Genomic DNA, 22,396 nt, shown 5'->3' with positions numbered 1-22,396 from the left:
CATCCTCCTCCTCCCTTGCCTCCGTCACAAGAGCTGGTCAGCCACTAAAATCCTGATCACCGGACCTTTCTTTTCCTGCGTCCATATAAAGGAGGCTTAAGCAAACAAGTTTGCTTAGTGGAGCAGTCATCCCGTCTTACTAGGCTCAGTTCAATAATCTCAATCCGACACAGGGTATATTCCAATCAAGTCACGCAAGTCAAATAATTCACATAGGATAGTTGTCCAAGTCGTTTAGACCAACCACCATTCATATTGCAATAGAACACTCATTAACCATTAACTAGGACAAGCAATTAACGAGATTAAATAAACCACGGGTCAAGAGAATCAACCATGGAACTCGGCCACAGTCACGCACTCACCTTCGGTTTTGACCTACGATACTAATCTCTCGATCCCTATGCCCAATTCTGATCCCCGCCTCTACACGGACAGATCTACATCGTTAACCACCGATGTATGAACCATATACTATCGACGGATCAAGGTGGAGGAAGACTTACCATTCTTCTCTCGATCTAGACTTAGGAATTCTTGGCCAAGCTCGATGGAAACTCTTCTCTCTTTCTCTTGCGGCGGCTAAAAGGTCTTATGCAAAAACTAGAGAATTTCTCTAAGGGTTCTATCCTTTATATAGGGTCGACTAAACCGCCTTGAGTTGCCACAAAACGATAAGCCCTATCGTCCCCCAACTTCCTAATTTTTCGCATTTATCCTTATCCGACCAATTTTGCCTTTTCCATGAGTTTCCATTTCTCTCGGGTTTCCTTTCCCGTGAGTCGGCTTAAATCTTCGCAAGAATTCCGAGTTCCTGGGCCACCCATAGGCCCATGGTCTAATCAGTCCATCCTTGTCCATCGGCCTGATCCATCGTTCACCGATGCGACCATTTCCGGATAGTCCTACTTCACTATCACTCTCACTATCACTATCACCATCGCTAGGACTTTCACTCCCACTATCACTCGGACTGTCACTTAGACTAAGTGTCAAATATTCCCATTTTCATCCAGAAACTTACATGCCTGCATCATCTTCAATGTAAGGTCTAAAATTCCTTTTCTTCAGTTCAAACATCTGTTCACTACTTCGGTAGTCTCGAACTCTCCATTTCCATCTGGAACTATTGGCTATCGAATCACGGCTGTTGTCCTCTACGGATCCTGATTTGTCTTATTCTCGTTCCGAGGTTTGTATCAAATACTTTCTGATTCTTCTGGATATGTCCTGATTCTTCCGGATACGTCCTGATTCTTCTGGATACGTACTGATTCTTCCGGATACATACTGATTCTTCCGGATACGTACTGATCCTTCTGGATACGTCCTGATCCTTCCGGATACCGTGGACATACCATTTCATGTATCGCGTACGTACCATTCCATGTACCGCCAGAACCAGGGAAACGAGTCATTATAGTACCGCCAGTGGCGGCGGGAGTGCAGCAGCCAGTGGATGCGAATGTAGGAGTTCATTCTCGTTATGTTAGTATGTTGAGGGAGATGAACTACATCAGTACTGAGCGGTTTTCGGGTGGTACTGATCCTACTGTTGCAGATGCGTGGAAGACGAGAGTGGAACGTAACTTCTATTCTCTCAGATGTCCTGAGGAGTTTTGGGTGGACATAGGGGACCACAACCTGATTGGTGATGCTCAGTTGTACTTGGGTTGACTTCGTGGAGGAGTTCAACCGAAAGTATTTTCCTAGGGAGGCATTAGACCGGTTGGAGGTGCGGTTCCTACAGTTACTCAGGGGACTTGGTCGGTGCGTTAACTGGACTTGGAGTTCAGTCGGCTTCTGATGTATGGTGGTCGGGCGATGGAGTCCAAGATCACTCAGATCAGGAGGTTCATGAGGGCGCTTCATAAGGACTTGAGGGTCCACTACAGAGGGAGGAGTTTCGCCACGAGGGCAGAGCTAGTGGAGACCACAACTGAGATAGAGGATGATTTGAGGTCAAATGTAGAGGTGGTTAGCCCGACAGTTCGGGCAGAGAAGACGCCAGAAAAGATTGTTCCTGTCAAAGGCAGCAAGCCGGCGCAGGGACAGAAGAGGAAGCCAGAAGACATGCCGGGTATGCAGCAAGGCGGGCGAGGGTGTTTTGGATGTGGAGGCAGGGATCACAGGTTGGTAGACTATCCCAAGACAGGTGACCCGCAGGAGTATCGTCGATTGTGTTATCATTGTGGGGAGGAGGGGCATATCAGGCCTTTCTGTCCTAAGTGGAGGCATATGATGGAGGTTGTGGCGCAGCCGAAGGGAGGACCGGGTGTCCAACCCGGCATTTAGTTTTATCTTTTAGTTCTCTTTCTTTCGTTTATTTATTTTCTTTTGGAGTTGTAAACGATTATTGCATTTGAGGTTTTAATAAAATGGAGTTCTTTGGATTTGTGATTTGTGGATCTCTGGGAAAGGAATTCGCTCGGGAGTTCTATAAATGGAAAGTTTTCATAAATAGAAAGTTTCAAAAAATGGAAAGTGTTAAAGGAGTTAGAGCTTTGCTATTTATGGAAAGTGGCGTTGCAAAAAGGAAAATAGAAAGTTTCTAAAAATAGAAGGTTTATGAAAAGTTGGAACTTGTCTATTTTTAGAAAGGGTGTGTGTGAGCACCAAAGTGTTTGAGATGTTTTGGAGTGAGGCCTGGGGGTGGCCAAGGCAGGGGTGATATTAAGAGAGAATGTATGGTGATGGTAGGACATCGAGATGTTCTACGCGGATCACGGGGGGCGGTCCCAATTAGAGAAATGCTTATAGACGTTATGACCGTTTGCTATAGGGACGGAGGCTCCTAAACAACTCATGAGGAGATGGGGGTTCTCCTGAGGGGACGTGGGGTTCCCTAGATACTGATAGCTCGAGGGACTGTGGTCTTGAGGGTAGCAGAGGAGATGGGGGTTCTCCTGGTACTGAGATCCCGAGGGTGATGACCTGAGGGTGAGACGGTATGACTCGAAGACGAGGGTTCTGAGAGTGAGATTGGTATGTCTTGAAGGTTGCGACCTAAGAACAGGTGAGTTGGTGGAAAAAGTGTCAAGGACGTGGAGATAAGCAGTGTGACCGGATGCAAGTTTAGGAGATTGATGGGGGTTCAATCTCAGATTTCCTGCTGTGATTGGGTGCGGGTTGAAAAGACCTGACCCATTTTTTTTTAATAAATAATAATAATAATAATAATAATAATAATAATAATAATAATAATAATAATAATAATAATAATAATAAATACTCTACAACTAGTGATCCCATATCCACTAACCACCTAACCACAATCACACAATAACGGATAACATAAACCATAACATTAAACCAATAAATATCCAATAATTAATAACCAATATATAAAGTCTAGAAAATATCCATTTAACCACACAGCGGAGAAACATAGAACCAGAAACCTAGCAATATTCTAATGTGCCAACTCTAGCAACCTAGCAATGCTAGACAACGACCAATCGAGTCCCTAGAACATCATCTTCTTCATTGCCTTGATTCCACGGTCACATTTTGCCTTTACCTGCACCACAAACCCAATGAGATGCATGAGTATTTTATAAACACTCAGTAAGGCAATCCTCCCATCTACTGGGCTATACACACAAGCAATAGAGACATCTCTAACCATCAACCAACAAACAACAACCAACAATAACAAATCAGGACTATGCATCGACTGACACCAACACTGCATCGACCGACACCAGCTGGGGTTGCATCGACCGAAACCAGCTGGGGTTGCATCGACCGACACGCACACTGCATCGACCGACGCATGCTCGACATAGCACGATAACCCTAATCGCATCGACCGACGCCTCCACATAGCATCGACCGATGTTCCTAGGTCAAACGTGTTGTCCTCGCATTTGCATTGACCGATGCACATGCCGAACATCGTTTTTCCCTCAAGCTTCTCACCGGATCTTCGTTCCTACAACCACAAAACTCGATCCCAAGCCACAAAAAGCTTCACAAAGTCCCATATAACATTCTCACAAGCCAAACAACACATAAACAAGAATATCAGAGAAATCTCCAGCTTAGATAAGCCAATTACCTTTGCCACAGATGAATCTGAACCTTAAACAAGAAAAGAACACTTCCAGGAAGCTCCTACGATGATCCCAGCTACAGATCTTTACATGAACAGCTTCTAATCTCTCAAGAACCTCAAGAACACTCAAAAACTCTTTCCTCTCTTTCTTTTCTCCCAAAAACGGCCAAACCTCGACCACAACACGACAAACCCCTTTTATACATGTTTCCCAGGGTTTTCCTAACCTAAAACGCAACGTTTAACTTAATCTCGTCTGCACAAAACCGACCTTGCATCAACCGATGCACTCCGGTTCACGGATGTTACAATTCTCCTCCACCAACATAGATTCATCCTTGAATCTCGCACAATCATCAGTCAAGGACTCCCGTGCAACCGTCTCCACGGCCCACAGTACTTCCGATCGATCTACAAAGGTCACCTCTAGGCGATAGACTCACGTTTCACGCATTATTTGCTCTTGACTTTTGGACTTTCCTTTACTCATAGGCCTTCACCTTGAGTTTTATTGGATCCTCATCAGGCCTAAGCCTGCATGCCATAATGTTGGCTCCACATCGGGCCTAAGCCCGCTTGCCAAATATATAAGAAAGTACAATATTTTTCACTCGGGTTGCCACCCTACAATGCGGCCCCAGATCGTCATCCGAAGTCAATATACCAACCATACTCTCAAGCCACAAAGTCTCAGAATATGGCAGTACTAGGAGAACTAAAGTCCCCCAAGAGTCACGAGAAAACAATTCTGAACACGTCTGAGTCCTATCCCTAACCAAGTTCCCTTCCCGTGGCTCACATAAAACATCACACTGTCCTACCAACCACATATCCCCTCACTGGAATACCTCATGACCACAAAAGGATCATCTAAATGCCACTAGGGACACCACGAAGGCCAAACAAATGTCCTAAACAGGACCGACACCAAGGCCAAACAAATGTCCTCAACAGGACCGTCACAAAGACCACTTATCCCGAAGGACCGTCACGAAGACCACTTGTCCCGAAGGACTGTCACGAAGACCACTTGTCCCGAATGACCGTCACAAAGACCACACATCCCAAAGGACCGTCTAAACATGCACATTAGCTAAACAGCCAGCCACAAAGGCCACACAGTTGGCTAAACAGCCCACCACAAAAGCCACACAATATCTCAAAAGACCGCCACATACGGGCACAATGACTCAAAAGTCCGCCACGATGGCCACACAAGCCCCACCAAGGTTCATCATCACTAAAAATGGAAAAATTCTAACTCACATAAAACTTTCCATTTTAAGAACTTTCCACTTTTGGAGACTTTCCTCTTTTAGAAACTTCTATTTTAGGAAACTTTCCCGTTTAACCACACCTCACGGAAATTTCGTACTTTGAACACCACCTCATCTTGTTACTTAGTCGCACAACCAACCATCCCTAAGCGACCAAGTAAACAAGAGAGATGGGCTGGAATACTCCATTCCCGCTCCAGCCACGGAGTACAACTGAGACCAGGCTAGACAAGTTCAAGTTGCGACCTGCTTCTCAAACCACTTCTTGAACATTGCCTTCATCCTCGCCTCTGGCTCCCAAGTCTGCTCCTCAACACTATCGCAGTCCCAAAGGACTCTCATCAAAGGAATCTTCTTCTTGCGAAGTTTCTTAATCCTCCTCTCGAGAACCCTCACTGGTCTCGCCTCCACTGGTCTCGCCTCCAAAGTCATCTTAGGCTGAAGATCCTCAGGAATCTTAGCCAACAACTGATCATCCTCACGGAGACACTTCTGCAACATACACACATGGAAAACCTTGTGGAACGCACACATAACCTCAGGCCACTCCAGCCTATATGCTACCGGTCCCACCCGCTCAATCACTCAGAACGGACCTATATACCTCAGACTCAACTTAGTCTCTGACAATGACCTGTTCGGACCCCGCAACATGGCCTTCTTTAGGTACACTCTGTCTCCAACCTAAAACTCAAGATCTCTCCTCCTCTTATCGGCATAACTCCTCTGCCTATCCTAAGCTTCCTTCATGTTCAGCTTGAGCACCCGAATCTTCCCGGAGGTCTCCTGAACAGAACTATCAACAAACATGCTCCTCTCCCCCACCTGAGTCCAGCATAACGGTGTACGACATGGCCTCCCATACAAAGCCTTATAAGGAGCCATCCCAATACTTAACTAGTAACTATCGGCCCAATGGCCACCCCAATCCAACACACACATCCTCAGAAAATCCTCCAACATCTGGATTGTCCTCTCTGACTGCCCATCTATCTGGGGATGATAAGTTGTGCTCATATGCACCTTGGTGCCTATCTCTGCCTGAAACGCCCTCCGGAACACCAAAGTGAACTTGGAATCCCTATTAGCCACAATACTCGCTAGCATCCCATGCAACCTGACTATCTCCTTCACATATTTCTTAGCCAAGACCGCTGCTCCATTAGTCTTCTTAATGGCCTGAAAATGTGCCGACTTAGTCAACCGGTCCACAGTGACCCAAATAGTCTCAAAAGTCCGGGACACTAGCAAAACCAACCACGAAGTCCATGGTAATCATATCCCACTTCCACTTTGGAATGGGAAGACTCTTCAGCAATCCACCTGGGACCTGATGCTCAACCTTCACTAGCTGATACACATCGCACCTCGCGACCCAACTAGCCACATCCTTCTTCATCCGGACCTAGTAATAGTACCTCTTGAGATCAGAGTACATCTTAGTCACTCCTGGATGAATGGAGAACTTGCTCGCATGAGCCTCCCTTAGGATCTCCTGTCTCAACTCCTCATCCTTGGTAATCAACTCACTAAGAATACAAAAAGATGCTCAATCTATTCTTAAACAGAAAAAGGTTCTTTTGTAACAATCTTAACTAACAAACTGATTCAAAGAAATAAAACAAGACAATTCAAAACAACCAAAATCAAAGAAACAGAACACAACTAGCAACAAGCTTTAAAAATCAAGATTAAACAAGTGAACCTTGGGCAAGGTTATTGACTTGGGAGATAGCTAACCAATCCTAGATGTCTAAGCAACAAACAAGAACAATCCTATGGCTAAGAACATTTATGCAAATCAATCCATTTCCATGATAGAGATTCCTATGCTAATCAAGTGATAATCAACAATTTCCAAAGGCAATCACAAGGCAAGCATGCATTAAGAACAAGTCTAAGTACCATTAAGCACCCTAATCATCAATTTCCATTGGCTAGGAATGCAAAGCTCTTGATTAAGTTGGTTCAGGAATTTCATCAAACACCTTATGGGCATGGAAATCCTAATGTCTAGATTCAAGCTTGATCAAGGCTATCTAGCATTATTAACACTAATCAAGATAGGAAATACATAAATAAAGCCTTAGACATCAAAGATTAATCATCTATCTCCCTAATCTACCTAGCCCAAAGTTCTAAAAGATCTACTCACTCATGGTTATGATCACACAAAGGTAGAGGTTTGATCTTTGTGAAATCATAATTAGAGATTATAGAATAGGAGATTGGAATAGGAATTGCTATTAAAAACTTAGAAGTACTCAATCATTCAACAAACCAAGAGTAAACAAGATTAAGAACCCTAAGTGGCTGCTAAAAACAAGATATAAGATAAGAGATAAATCTCCCCTTAATAGGGTTAGAGTATTTATAGGAAAGTAGAAGAGAACCCGGGTCAACCAAAAACAAACTGGGTCAAACCCGGTTCAAAAATAAAACAAGTGTGGTGTTGGCTCCAGCGGCCATGGCTTGGCCAATGGTCTTGGCCGCTGGTGGTGGCGATCTTCTTCTTTCTGAACTCCATCGGCCAGCTCTTGACCGATTGGGATTGCCGCTGGTCCTGACGATCAAATGCATCTCCTCTTCACTCGGCCACCGTTTGGCCGCTGCTCTTGGCCGCTGCTCCTGGCGATCAATGCACGTCTTCTCTTCCATCAGTCGGTGCTTGGCCGCTGGTCATGACCGATGATGGTCGTGTATGCTTCCTGATCCCTTGTCACTTCTCCAATTCCACTCCTTTTTGCTTCTTTGCACCAAAACAAGTCCAAATGCTCCAAATGTGTTGAGATTACTCCAAGAACCTGAGAGATAACACACTAGATACAAATGCTCCTAAAACAACCTAGAATGACAAGATTATGCAACAAAACTATGCAAAAACAAGGCTTAAAACCCAACAAAAACACAAGATATCAACTCCCCTAAACTTATCTCTTGCTAGTCCTCAAGCAAGAACCAATCAAAAGTGAGAGAGAGAGGTTTGAAAAAAAAAAGAAAAAAAAAATTCTGAACCAAAAAGCATCAACAAAGGATTCAAACCACAGTCCTTAAATGTAATTCAATGGTGCTAAGATCAATCAAAGTCCTTACAAATATTTTTCTATGCTTTTCACAATACACCACTCTAGTTCACTTTCTATCTATTGGTAAAGACTTGCACTCCTATTGAACATCTCTTTCACATTCATTAAAGTGTTTGGTGTGATCTTGCAAATGGAAAATAATTCAAGCTCAATTGGTTTAAGAGAAAGGCTTTCTTACAAAAAAAAAATGGTTGGCAATGATGATTTTGGGTGGCTTACTCTCAAACAAAAAGGAATGCTAGACAGTTGTGAAATCTATCTAAGACTGAGAATAATTTGGGCATACAAAGCTTAGCTCTTGATGTTCTACCCACCCAGAAGCTTTTCTACCCTTTTTCTCATCCTTCTTTTCTTTTTTTCTAACCCAAAAACTCAACTAGATTCAACTTAAACCCATTTTCTTCTTTACTTATGGTATCAAACTTTTGAATATCTCTAAGGCTTCACTTTAAACACAAGCTCTTATCATTTTTTTTTTCAAACTTCTTTGAACTTCTTTTGATGAACTCCCATTCTCATTAGACTATGCTTTAGCATTCTTTTTTTTTTTATGAAACTTTTCTAGGAGACATCAGCTAGACTTTTCTTTCACTTTTTCTTCTTAAGAGACTTAGAGCTTTTAACCAAACTTAACCTTAGAGATAAAAAATTTCTTTTCTTTCGACCAAGTAATTCCTTCCTTATTTTTTTTTATTTTTTTTTAATCTCTCTTATTTCTAAACCTTTACCCAAATCAAAATTCTAACCACCTATTTCTTTCAAAACCAGTCCTATTAGCTAGCTATAAAGATTCCAAACCTAGCTAAAACAAGAGCCAGTTCTTTGTCATTCTCAATACTCTCAAGATTTCACAACCTATAGCATTATCAAGAAAAGACCTCACTCAACAAATCAATACATGGCTTGAAAAAAAAGGTTGGGATTCAAAGGTATGGCAAGAGATTGGGTTAAACAAAATAGAGTGGCAAATAGAGATAGTTAACCCAAATGAAAGTTCCATGAGCTAGCATTCATAGTCCATAAGCAAGATAATTTAAAGATCAAATTAAAGTCCAAATAATATAGAGATGCAGCAATGATCAAGCAAGCTTTACACTAGAAGAAAATGCTTTCAAGTGACACAATGCTTAAAGCTTAGACTCTTCATTTTTTCCCAAAGATTAAACAAGCACCAATGAACTATAAATTAGGGTTGTGGGTTCAATCCTAAGACTCTACTTTTACAAGGCAACTTCATCATTATCCCCAATGCAAATGCATACTAAATGCTTCTAGACTCAACCCTAAACACAAGAATGAATATGCAAAGCTAAATGCATTTTTTTGGTTTTTTTTTTTGAAAAAAATTTCAAAAATTGTTTTGATTTTTCTCAAAACATAGCTATTAACAAACGCATGACACTAAAATGAAAATCAAAACAAAACACAATGCTAGATGGTTAGTTCCTCCCCCAAACTTAATTCACACAGTCTCTGTGTGAGAAAAGCTAGGAAAGAGACTAACAAGACAAAAATAAGAATGAAAATAAGAAAAAGACTCTATTCTCAATGTCAAGTTTTGCTTCCACATGCTTCAATCTCTTTTGAAGACCCTTCATTCCCTTGACTAACTTCTTGATGTTCTTCCCTTGCCATTTAGCCAAACGCTGGAGAAGGTGGATGTGGGTGTGTGCTTCGCTAAGACACTTGTTTGTAGTGGCTTCTTCAAATGGCTGGAAATCATACCTAGCACTACCATAAACTGGGCTGGGAGGAGCTGCTTGAGAAGTGTCTTCTGCTTGGTTTCTCCCCTTCTTTGAAGTTGTTATTGGAATCACTGGCCCATCATCCTTAAAGGAGTACAAGAAGTCATCTTTAATCTGACAGTATATTCCATACTTGATATAAAGGGTTGTGACATCCTTTTGAGGGAGCAGGAGCCTCTTCTTTTGCATGTTTTTGAAAATGTACCCATAGTAGGCATAGAAACCTTTCTCAGATTGGCCATCCAAATAAGTAGTCTTCTTGAGGTAGACTAGATCAAGCTTTACAATGTCATGGTCAAACTCAATAAGCTCAACTCCTTTTGCTTGCAAAATGGGGGTGACAAGTCCACCCATACTTAGAACAGGGGTCTTATATGTTGTTGTCCAAACCCAACCCTGGTAGTGAAGCATTTGGTGAAGAAAAACAGCAGCAACACAAGTATTTTCAGCATTGGACAATGGAGGATTCTTTTCTTCATAGGTTCTTATGAAAGGTTGCAGCCCTTCTAGAAGATAGCCAAGTTCATTGGCTAGAACTCCTCCTGCTTCTCTTCTTGCAAAAAGAGTGTGAGAGAGAACCTTGTGAGCATATCTCATTGTAGGATGTTGGATGCCTGAGTTTTTAACTTGACCAGCTATGTATCCTCCCATACCAATATCTTCCCAAAAATAATTATACTCCTTAGGGTTAGTGTTGTTCCTGGTTGAAAACCATAGATAGCTCTAAACTCTCCAAAGGTCATCTTGTAGTGCTTCCCTTGAACTTTAAACTCAAAATGCCCAAGATCATTATTCTCCTCCACCATCTCATCTTCATAATAAGTCACTGACAAGGATGCAAGGAACTCTCTTGTTGGCTCAACATAGGTGGGAAAAGCCATATTGAAGAACTGTCCTAATCCCAAAGTTGTGAAGATAGTTTGCATGTCTTCAAGGAGGCCAGCATTGTGAAGGAATTCATGATCTGGATATCTAGTTGGAGCAAACTTGATCTTATAAAGGCGCTTCATCAGTTGGGAATAGGTAGGCTTCTTCTTGATTGGTTTAATCTGCTTTTCCTTGGCAGCTGGAGATGGTGGAGAATCAGCTCACACTCACTCATATCCCTTTCCTCTGAATCATTATCCTCAATCACAAGCTCCTTACTCTTCTTCTTGCTTGCTAGAGTTTTTTGTTTACCAAGTGAACACTTAGACTGAGTTGCTTTCTTCTTCTTCTTTTCAACAACCCTTTCTAGAACTTCCTTTGCCTTAGTTTGTTTTTCTACAAGTCTCCAAGTCTCCAACACTGACAAAGATGCAAGGAACTCTCTTTGAACTCTCATAAGCTTCAAGGCGGATTTCCTCTAACTCATTCAATTGTACCAAGCGTTTCTCATGAGCATTCTTGATATCAAAGTTAAGAAGCTTGACTGCCCACATTGCCTTATACTCTAACTCAATTGGCAAATGACAAGACTTTCCATAGAGAAGGTTGAATGGAGTGGTTCCAATTGGTGTCTTGTAGGCAGTTCTATATGCCCATAGAGCATCATCCAACTTATTTTCCCAATCTTTCCTTGTGATACCAACTATTTTCTCAAGAATTGATTTGATTTCCCTGTTTGAAATCTCAACCTGACCACTAGTTTGGGGATGGTAAGGTGTAGCAACCTTATGTTTCACTCCATGCTTCTTAAGAAGACTCTCAAAGACCTTGTTTACAAAGTGTTTTCTTCCATCACTAATGACCACTCTTGGAATACCAAACCTTGGAAAAATGATTGTCTTGAACAACTTCAACACTACCTTTGCATCATTGGTAGGACTAGCTATGGCTTCCACCCATTTAGAGACATAATCAACAGCCACAAGTATGTAATTGTTACCATATGAAGAAGGAAATGGTCCCATGAAGTTAATACCCCATACATCAAAAACTTCAACCTCTAAGATAGGAGTTTGTGGCATTTCATTCCTCCTGCTAATGTTGCCTTTTCTTTGACATGAATCACACTTGGAGATGATCTCTTGAGTGTTCTTGAACATAGTTGGCCACCACAAACCAGCTTGAAGAATCTTTGTGACTGTCTTGAATGTAGCAAAATGACCTCCATAGGCTGCTCCATGACAAAGTTCTACTAAACCTTCTATCTCTTCTTTGGCAACACATCTTCTATAAATCTTGTCCTTACAAAGAGTATAGAGGTAAGGTGCATCCCAATAGTAGTTGTTGATGTCCCTGAAGAACTTTTTCCTATCATAACCAACCAGATTTGGTGGCTCTATTCCACAAGCAAGATAGTTAACAAAATCAGCATACCAAAGACCATTCTCTTCCAACCTCATGACCTCTCCAAGCTTTTTCTAAGTCTCATTGGTCTTGTCAAGGAGTTGAATTGCCATTATCTGCTCTTCAGGAAGTGCATCATTGATTGTAATCTCATTGTCAATCTTTAATCTTGATAGATGATCAGCTACTCCATTCTTAATACCCTTCTTGTCTTTAATCTCCAAATCAAACTCTTGAAGTAACAATATCCATCTCAACAGCCTTGGTTTAGCATCCTTCTTTGCTAAAAGATGTCTCAATGCTGCATGATCAGTGTGAACAACTACTTTTGAACCCACCAAGTATTGCCTGAACTTTTCAAATGCAAAGACAATAGCTAGGAGCTCTTTTTCTGTTGTAGCATACTTGACTTGAGCTTCATCCAAGGTTCTACTTGCATAGTATATAACATGAAGCTTCTTATCTTTTCTTTGACCAAACACTGCTCCAACTGCATAATCACTAGCATCACACATGATTTCAAATGGCAAATTCCAATCTGGAGCTTGAACTATTGGAGCACTAACCAACTCTTCTTTTATCTTCTTGAAAGCTTGAAGACACTCCTCCTTAAACTTAAATTCAACTTCCTTACATAACAATCTTGTAAGAGGTCTAGCAATCTTTGAGAAGTCTTTAATGAACCTTCTATAGAATCCAGCATGACCCAAAAAGCTTCTTATCCCCTTGACTGAATTTGGTGGTGCTAGATTGGTCATCACATCAATCTTAGCTCTATCAACTTCAATGCCTTTCTCTGAAATCTTATGTCCCAACACAATTCCTTCTTTTACCATGAAGTGACACTTCTCCCAATTTAAAACCAGATTTGTTTCCTCACACCTCTTTAAGACCCTGTACAAATTAGAAAGACAACTAGAAAAAGAGTGTCCATAGACAGAGAAGTCATCCATGAAAACCTCCACAACATCCTCAATTAGATCAGAAAAAATTGACATCATGCATCTTTGGAAAGTAGCTGGAGCATTACACAATCCAAATGACATCTTTCTATAAGCAAAAGTACAATAAGGACATGTGAAAGTAGTCTTTTCCTGATCATTGGGATGTATGGGGATTTGAAAGAAACCAGAATAACCATCAAGAAAGCAATAATGAGTATGACTAGCAAGCCTCTCTAACATTTGATCAATAAATGATAAAAGAAAGTGATCTTTTCTAGATGCAGCATTGAGTCTCCTATAATCAATACACATGCGATGTCCAATTATAGTTCTAGTAGTAATCAACTCATCTTTATCATTCTTAACAACTGTAACTCGTCCTTTCTTTGGCACCACATGTACATGTGAAACCCATGTACTATCTGATATAGGATATATGATACCAGCATCCAGGAGTTTAAGAATCTCTTTCCTCACCATATCTCTTAAGTTAGGGTTTAACCTTCTTTGTGGTTCAATGGAAGTCATTGATTCATCATCTAAATGAATTCTATGCATGCAAAGAGTTCCAGGAATTCCTTTAATATCATCAAGTGAATAACAGTTTCTTGTTTACTAAGTTCTTCATTGATAATGACAGGATAAGTAGAGTTTTTACCTAAAAATGCATACCTTAGCCCCTTAGGGAGTGGTTTAAGTTCAATCTTGGGTGCCTTAAGCTCACTCCAATCTTCATTTGAGTCTACTTCAACTGAACACACCATTTGCTCTTTAACTCAAGGAAGCTTCCATCATCACTAGAAGGCTTGTGAGAGTCAAGAATCTTTTCATACCCTTCATTTAATGACAAAGAACTGGCTCTTGTTTTAGCTAGGTTTGGAATATTTATAGCTAGCTATTAGGACTGGTTTTGAAAGAAATAGGTGGTTAGAATTTCGATTTGGGTAAAGGTTTGGAAATAAGAGAGATTAAAAAAAATTAAAAAAAAAGGTTATGTCTCGTTAAAAGCTCTAAGTCTCTTAAGAGGAAAAAGGAAAAGAAAAGTCTAGCTGATGTCTCCTAGAAAAGTTTCATAAAAAAAAAGGAATGCTAAAGCATAGTCTAATGAGAATGGGAGTTCATCAAAAGAAGTTCAAAGAAGTTTTTTTAAAAAAAGCAAGATAAGACCATTGATGAAGTTTTCAAGAAAAGTAAAGGTGTTGCCAAAGAAACTCTATTTGTGCCTCCACCATATGAACCAAGATTGCCATTTCCTGGTAGGTTTAAGAAGCAACAAGTGGACAAGTATAGAGCTATGTTTGATGCACAAATGAAAGATGTTGCTATTATAATGCCTATCATAGATGCATTCTTGCTGAACCCATCATACAACAAGTTCCTCAAGGATGCAGTTTTGGAAAAGAAGAAAGCTCTACAAGGAATGGTTATCTTAACTCATGAGTGCAGTACTATTATTCAAAACAATGTAGTAGCAAAAAAGCTTGAAGATCCTGGTAGCTTCACTCTCCCTTGCACATTGGGACCTTTATCTTTTAGCCATTGTTTATGTGATCTGGGTTCTAGTGTGAGCTTGATGCCTCTATCAGTTGCCAAAAGACTAGGTTTCACTCACTACAAGAAGTGTATGATCACCATTGTTCTTGCTGATAGGTCAGTTAGAACACCAGTTGGAGTGCTTGAAGACTTACCAGTGATGATTGGCCATTTTGTGATCCCAACTGACTTTGGTGTGCTTGAAATAGATGAAGAACCAGAAGATTCACTCATCTTGGGGAGACCATTTCTAGAACTGCAGGAACAATGATTGATGTGAAAGGTGGGAAGATTCAATTGATCTTGGGCAAGGAAGCCTTGTCTTTTGACATCAACAAAGTGATGAGGAAGCCTACAATTGATGGTCAAGTTTTCTACATTGAGAAGATGGAAGCTTTAGCTGATGAGCTTTTGGAGGAATTGGCAATAGAAGATGAGCTCCAAAGCACTTTGACAGTTAAACAAGGAGAGTTTGGTTTGCTAAAAGAATCAATACTCTCAAGATTTCACAACCTAACCATCTAACATTGTGTTTTGTTTTGATTTTAATTTTAGTGTCATGCATTTGTTAGTAGCTATAATTTGAGAAAAATCAAAACAATTTTTCAAAATTTAAAAAAAAAAAAAAAAAAATGCATGTAGCTTTGCATAATCATTTTTGTGTTTAGGATTGAGTCTAGAAGCATTTAGTATGCATTTGCATTGGGGATAATGATGAAGTTGCCTTGTAAAAGTAGAGTCTTAGGATTGAACCCACAACCCTCATTTATAGTTCATTGGTGCTTGTTTAATCTTTGGGAAAAAATGAAGAGTCTAAGCTTTAAGCATTGTGCCACTTGAAAGCATTTTCTTCTAGTGTAAAGCTTGCTTGATCATAGCTGCATCTCTATATTATTTGGACTTTAATTTTAAATTTAAATTATCTTGCTTTGGTTCCTCAACCACTTTACTCTTCCCTTTGTCAACCACAACTTCTTCAGCTTCTTTGTCGTTACCCAAATCTGTCAATATCAACTCATCTTCATCCTCAATCTCAACCACTACCTCCCCTCCTTATAGGCTCAATGCCCCTATTGAGCTCAGTAGTTGGTAGTTGCTTACCACTTCTCAGCATTATGGCATTGATGAATTCCTTTGGGTTTGGTTCAGGTTTCCCTGGTAATGAACCCATTTGTCTTGTTGATGATGAGGAAGCTTGTCCTTGGACTTGTGTTTGCAACCTCTCAATCTTAGCATTTAACTCACCATAGACATTTTCAACCTTGTGGTGCATGGCCTTCATTTGTGTGGCAAGTTCAATGGCACCTCTTCCTTGTCCTTCAAGGATTTGTCTAAGTAGAGCAGTTGTGTCATCTACTTGACCTTGAGGATGTGGTGCATTCATTTGTTGTTGAGGTTGGGAATAGCTTTGAGGTTTGGCTTTGTAATTCCCTTGAGGTTTTGGCTGATAGTTGGGTTGGGAAGGAAAACCAGGTGGTTTTTATGGTGGATAACTCTGATCTTGTGGGTTCTCCACATTGGTACTGCGGTAAGAGAGGTTAGGGTGATTGCGGTAATTGGGATGGAACTTGTTATACCCTTGGCCACCTACATAGTTGACCTCTTCTTGTCCCTCAACACAAGCTTCCATACCTTCTTCATATCCTTGATAGACATCACTCTCTGTAACAAAGTGGACTGGCTTTTGATTGGCAAGAATCATCTTATCCATCTTGTCATTCAATGCTTTGATCTCCTTGCGGTGCTGCTCATTCATATCAGAATGATCTCTTGGAGTTCTATCATAATCCTCCCCATAGTTGCCATCACTTTGAGCAAGATTCTCCACCAAAGTCATACCAACATCAACATCTTGGCCAAGAAAGTTACCATTACTTGTTGTGTCAAGCAACATCCTTATCTTTGGTAGCACCCCTCTGTATAATATGCTGAGAAGAGACTCCTTGGAGAAACCATGATGAGGACATTGCATAGTATAGCCCTTGAATCTTTCCCATGCTTCACAAAAACTCTCATTTCCCTTTTGAGCAAAGCTTGATATTTCATTCCTTAACCTTGATGTTCTTGTAGTAGAGAAAAACTTGGATAGGAAAGCTCTCTTGCATTGATCCCAAGAGGTTACTGATCCAACTGGTAGGTTTTTCTCCCATGTCCTAGCTCTATCTCTAAGAGAAAACGGAAAGATGCGGAGCTTGAATGCATCTTCAGAGATACCATTGATTTTCACTGTCCCACACATCATATCAAACTGATCTAAGTGTTCAAGAGGGTCTTCCATAGGCAAACCATGAAACTTTGAGCTCTGCACCATGTTGATAAGACTTGACTTGATCTCATAGTTATTGTTCTCAACAGGAGGTGCTCTAATTCCCATGCGGTTCCCATGAATGTTTGGCTGATCAAAAGTTCTAATGACTCTTGGTTTTCTTGGAGGATGGAGAGGAGCTTGTTCATCATTGTGCTGGTCATAATGGAAATGACCAGCAGCAGGAGGAGGGTTGTTCTCCATAGCTTGGCGGGCTAATCGGCGGTTATCTCTTTCAAAACGGTGAATGTCTTCAACAGGCTCAAATAAATTTGCTTGGCCTTAACTTCTCAAGTTCATACATCTTGCAAAAGAGAATTCAAAACACCAAAGAAAACCAAGGAAGTAACAATGTAAAGTAAATGAATAGGCTAAAGCAAAGTTGAAATACTAATGGTCAAATTGAATGCAAATGGGCAACAGCGCCAAATTGATGCAGTACTTTTACTTCAATTAAATTATCAATCCACAATTTGCATTAATCAACTCACTAAGAATACACAAAGATGCTCAATCTATTCTTAAATAGAAAAAGGTTCTTTTGTAACAATTTTAACTAACAAACTGATTCAAAGAAATAAAACAAGACAATTCAAAACAAGCAAAATCAAAGAAACAGAACGCAACTAGCAACAAGCTTTAAAAATTAAGATTAAACAAGTGAAAGTTATTGACTTGGGAGATAGCTAACCAATCCTAGATGTCTAAGCAACAAACAAGAACAATCCTATGGCTAAGAACATTTATGCAAATCAATCCATTTCCATGATAGAGATTCCTATGCTAATCAAGTGATAATCAACAATTTCCTAAGGCAATCACAAGGCATGCATGCATTAAGAGCAAGTCTAAATACCACTAAGCACCCTAATTATCAATTTCCATTGGCTAGGAATGCAAAGCCCTTGATTAATTTGGTTCAGGAATTTCATCAAACACCTTATGGGCATGGAAATCCTAATGTCTAGATTCAAGCTTATCAAAGCTATCTAGCATTATTAACACTAATCAAGATAGGAAATACATAAATAAAGCCTTAGACATCAAAGATTAATCATCTTGGTGTCCCCAATCTACCTAGCCCAAAGTTCTAAAAGATCTACTCACTCATGGTTATGATCACACAAAAGTAGAGGTTTGATCTTTGTGAAATCATAATTAGAGATTATAGAATAGGAGATTTGAATAGAAATTGCTATTAAAAACTTAGAAGTACTCAATCATTCATCAAACCAAGAGTAAACAAGCTTAAGAATCCTAAGTGGCTGCTAAAAACAATAGATAAGATAAGAGATAAATCTCCCCTTAATAGGGTTAGAGTATTTATAGGAAAACAGAAAAGGACCCGGGTCAACCCAAAACAAACTAGGTCAAACCCGGATCAAAAATAAAACAAGTGTAGTGTTGGCTCCAACGGCCATGGCTTGGCCGATGGTCTTGGCCGCTGGTGGTGGCGATCTTCTTCTTCCTGAACTCCATCTGCCAGCTCTGGACCGATTGGGATTGCCGCTGGTCCTGACGATCAAATGCATCTCCTCTTCACTCGGTCACCGTTTGGCCACTGCTCTTGGCCGCTGCTCTTGGCCGCTGCTCCTGGCGATCAATGCACGTCTTCTCTTCCATCGGCCGGTGCTTGGCCACTGGTCCTGACCGATGATGGTCGTGTATGCTTCCTGATCCCTTGTCACTTCTCCAATTCCACTCCTCTTTGCTTCTTTGCACCAAAAGAAGTCGAAATGCTCCAAATGTGTTGAGATTACTCCAAGAACCTGAGAGATGACACACTAGATGCAAATTCTCCTAAAACAACCTAGAACGACAAGATTATGCAACAAAACTATGCAAAAACAAGACTTAAAACCCAACAAAAACACAAGATATCAACAGGTGGAACCATCACCGGGGCGATCACAGGTATAATTTCTGGTACTTAAACTAGGTAAATTTCAGTAGGTTCCGATTTTATGTTTTCCTATGATAAAGTGTTAGGTTCTCAACACATGAGGTTTGTGTAGGGACCTTGTTTGTGGGCGGGTTTAACTCCCACGTTATGTTTGATTCCGGAGCTACTCGTAGCTTCATTACTGCGGAGTGTGCAGAGAGTGCTGATAAAGTTTCTGAGAGTCATTGGACGAGCTAGGGGAGTAGAAATTCAGATCGCAGGAGAGTCATGGCCAGCGGATTTGCTTATCAGTCCAGTGGAGTTGTATGATGTTATTCTCGGGATGGACTGGTTGCATCGGCACATGGTTCATTTGGATTGTCATCGGGGTAGAGTGGAGTTTGAGCGTCTAGGAGGCAAGTTGGTTTTTCAGGGTATTAGACAGACTTCGGGGAGTCTAGTGATCTCGGCCATGCAGACTGGGCAGCTGAATGAGAAGGGCCGTGAGGCTTATTTATTTACTATATCGATGCTAGAGTCAGTGGGACAGTCTACGGTTAGCGGCATTCAGGTTGTTGAGGAGTTTGAGGATGTGTTTCAGTCTTTTCAGGAATTACCACCATCTCGGTCTGATCCTTTCACGATTGAACTGGAACTGGGGACGACACCGTTATCCAAGGCTCCTTACAGGATGGCTCCAACATAGCTGGCAGAGCTTAAGAAGCAGCTAGAGGATCTGTTGAAGAAGGGTGGGAGTTTTCGCTTGTGTATTAATTATCGAGATTTGAACCGGGTCACTGTGAAGAACAAGTACCCTCTTCCTAGGATCGATGAGTTGTTGGATCAGTTGAGAGGTAGTACTTGGTTCTTCAAGGTAGATCTAGCGTCGGGTTATCATCAAATACCGATAGATGAGGCAGATGTGAGGAAGACGACATTCAGGACGAGGTAAGGGCATTATGAGTTCATGGTGATGCCATTTGGGTTGACTAACGCGCCAGCATAGTTTATGAGATTGATGAACAACGTGTTTCAGGAGTTTCTGGACGTGTCTGTTATCATTTTCATCGATGATATCCTGGTTTATTCTAAGAGTCTTGAGGAGCATGCAATGCATTTGAGGGCAGTTCTAGAGAAGCTGCGGGAGCAAAAGTTGTTTGCTAAGTTGAGCAAGTGTAGTTTTTGGCAGCGTGAGGTTGGTTTTCTGGGTCATATCGTTTCAGTAGAGGGAGTTTCTGTAGATCCGGAGAAGATTCAGGCTATCAGGGATTGGCCTAGACCGCAAAATACCACAAAGATCAGGAGTTTCCTTGGTTTGGCAGGTTACTACAAGAGATTTGTGCAGGGCTTTGTAAGCAAGGCACGTCCGATGACTAAGTTGACGGGAAAGGATATTCCTTTCGTTTGGTCAGAGGAGTGCGAGGAGGGCTTTGCAAGCCTTAAGGACATGTTGACTACTACGCCAGTTTTGGCTTTGCCTGAGCAGGGAGAACCCTGTGTGGTTTATACAGATGGATCCATAGTTGGTTTGGGGTGTGTGTTGATGCAGCATGGGAAGGTGATTGCCTACGCTTCGCGGCAGTTGTGGAAGCATGATGACAACATTCCTACTCATGATTTGGAGATGGCTGCTGTAGTTTTTGCCCTGAAGATTTGGAGATCTTATCTTTATGGTGAAAAGGTATAGGTGTTTACTGATCATAAGAGCCTGAAGTACATATTCACTCATCCCAAGCTGAACTTGACGCAGAGGCGGTGGATGGAGCTTGTGGCGGAATATGATTTGGAGATAGTCGATCACCCTGGTAAGGCTAACTTGGTTGCAGATGCTTTGAGTAAGAAGAGGGTAGCTTCGGCTCAAGAGCAGGATATGGAGTCTCTAGTAGGAGAGATCAGTGCATTGAGTTTGTGTGCAGTATCGCAGAAGCCATAGGGCTTGGAGGCGGTTGATAGAGCAAATCTTCTGAGTAGGGTGCGGTTGGCTCAGGAGAAGGATTTAGGGCTGGTGAATACCTCTAAGGATGTTGATTCAGAGTATCGGGTCTCAGATAATGGTACTATATTGGTGCACGGGCGAATTTGTGTGCCCAAGTGGTATCTTGTGTTTTTGTTGGGTTTTAAGCCTTGTTTTTGCATAGTTTTGTTGTACAATCTTGTCATTCTAGGTTGTTTTAGGAGCATTTGCATCTAGTTTGTTATCTCTCAGGTTCTTGGAGTAATCTCAACATATTTGGAGCATTTGGACTTGTTTTGGTACAAAGAAGCAAAGAGGAGTGGAATTGGAAAAGTGACAAGGGATCAGGAAGCATACACGACCATCATTGGTCAGGAGCAGCGGCCAAGCACCAGCCGATGGAAGAGAAGACGTGCATTGATCGCCTGGAGCAGCGGCCAAGAGCAGCGGCCAAACGGTGTCCGAGTGAAGAGGAGATGCATTTGATCGTCATGACCAGCGGCAATCCCAATCGGTCAAGAGCTGGCCGATAGAGTTCAGGAAGAAGAAGATCGCCACCACCAGCGGCCAAGACCATCGGCCAAGCCATGGCCGCTGGAGCCAACACCACACTTGTTTTATTTTTGAACCGGGTGCCGCTCCTCTGTCACCACTGGTGGCACTACGTGAGCTTGAACCGGTGCCATTACCGGCAACAACTCCAACAACTGTGCTAACAAGCCCGCAAGATCAAATCCTCCAGGGACTCCATCTGCTGGGACTCCCACACCCGGAACCCTAGCACCACCGGCCACTCGAGGATCGACATCGTCCCCACCGGCCACACTCATGGACCCCTCATGAAGGCCCTCTGAGCATCCGAGCATCTGGAAGTTACGTTCCACACTCGTCCTCCACGTATATGCAGCGGTAGGGTCTGTACCACCCGAAAACCGTGCAGTATCCATGCTACGCATCTCCCTCAACATAGACACATAAAGACCATGTGTTCCCACATACGCAGCCACTAGCTGCCGCTCCTCCGTAACCACTGGTGGCACTAACTGAGTCTGAACCGGTGCCACTGCCGGCAACCGCTCCAACAACTGTGCTAACAAGCCCGCAAGATCAACTCCTCCAGGGACTCCACCTGCTGGGACTCCGACACCCGGAACCCTAGCACCACTGGCCACTCGAGGATCAACATCGTCCCCACCGGCCACACTCATAGGCCCCTCATGAAGGCCCTGCGACTCGCCAACACCCTCAGCTGTCACACTCTAGTCCACAATATCACTAACTGCTGGGGCTCTGCCCCTACCACGACCACGTCCGCGTCCACGACCACAACCAGAAACAGCAT

The 22,396-nt window shown here is 41.9% G+C and overlaps 1 protein-coding gene and 1 non-coding gene across 2 annotated transcripts; both read left to right on the top strand.

The window, feature by feature from the left end:
• The first annotated feature begins 14,689 nt into the window (after positions 1-14,689).
• Positions 14,690-15,184, top strand: LOC104709515 (uncharacterized). The gene has a single exon (XM_010426113.2). It carries the CDS (start codon positions 14,690-14,692, stop codon positions 15,182-15,184), a length of 495 nt encoding a protein of 164 aa, XP_010424415.2.
• A 1,678-nt stretch (positions 15,185-16,862) lies between these two features.
• On the top strand, positions 16,863-16,969 carry LOC147940019 (small nucleolar RNA R71). Its single transcript, XR_015564799.1, has one exon. It is a non-coding gene; the product is annotated as a small nucleolar RNA R71 (small nucleolar RNA).
• Positions 16,970-22,396: the final 5,427 nt, after the last annotated feature.

Source organism: Camelina sativa, chromosome 8, assembly GCF_030686135.1.
Source record: "Camelina sativa cultivar CO46 ecotype springtype chromosome 8, ASM3068613v1".
NCBI classification, from domain to species: Eukaryota; Viridiplantae; Streptophyta; class Magnoliopsida; order Brassicales; family Brassicaceae; genus Camelina; species Camelina sativa.
The sequence above is the reverse complement of the archived record's forward strand: the minus strand, read 5'-3'. Positions and strand labels throughout refer to the sequence as shown.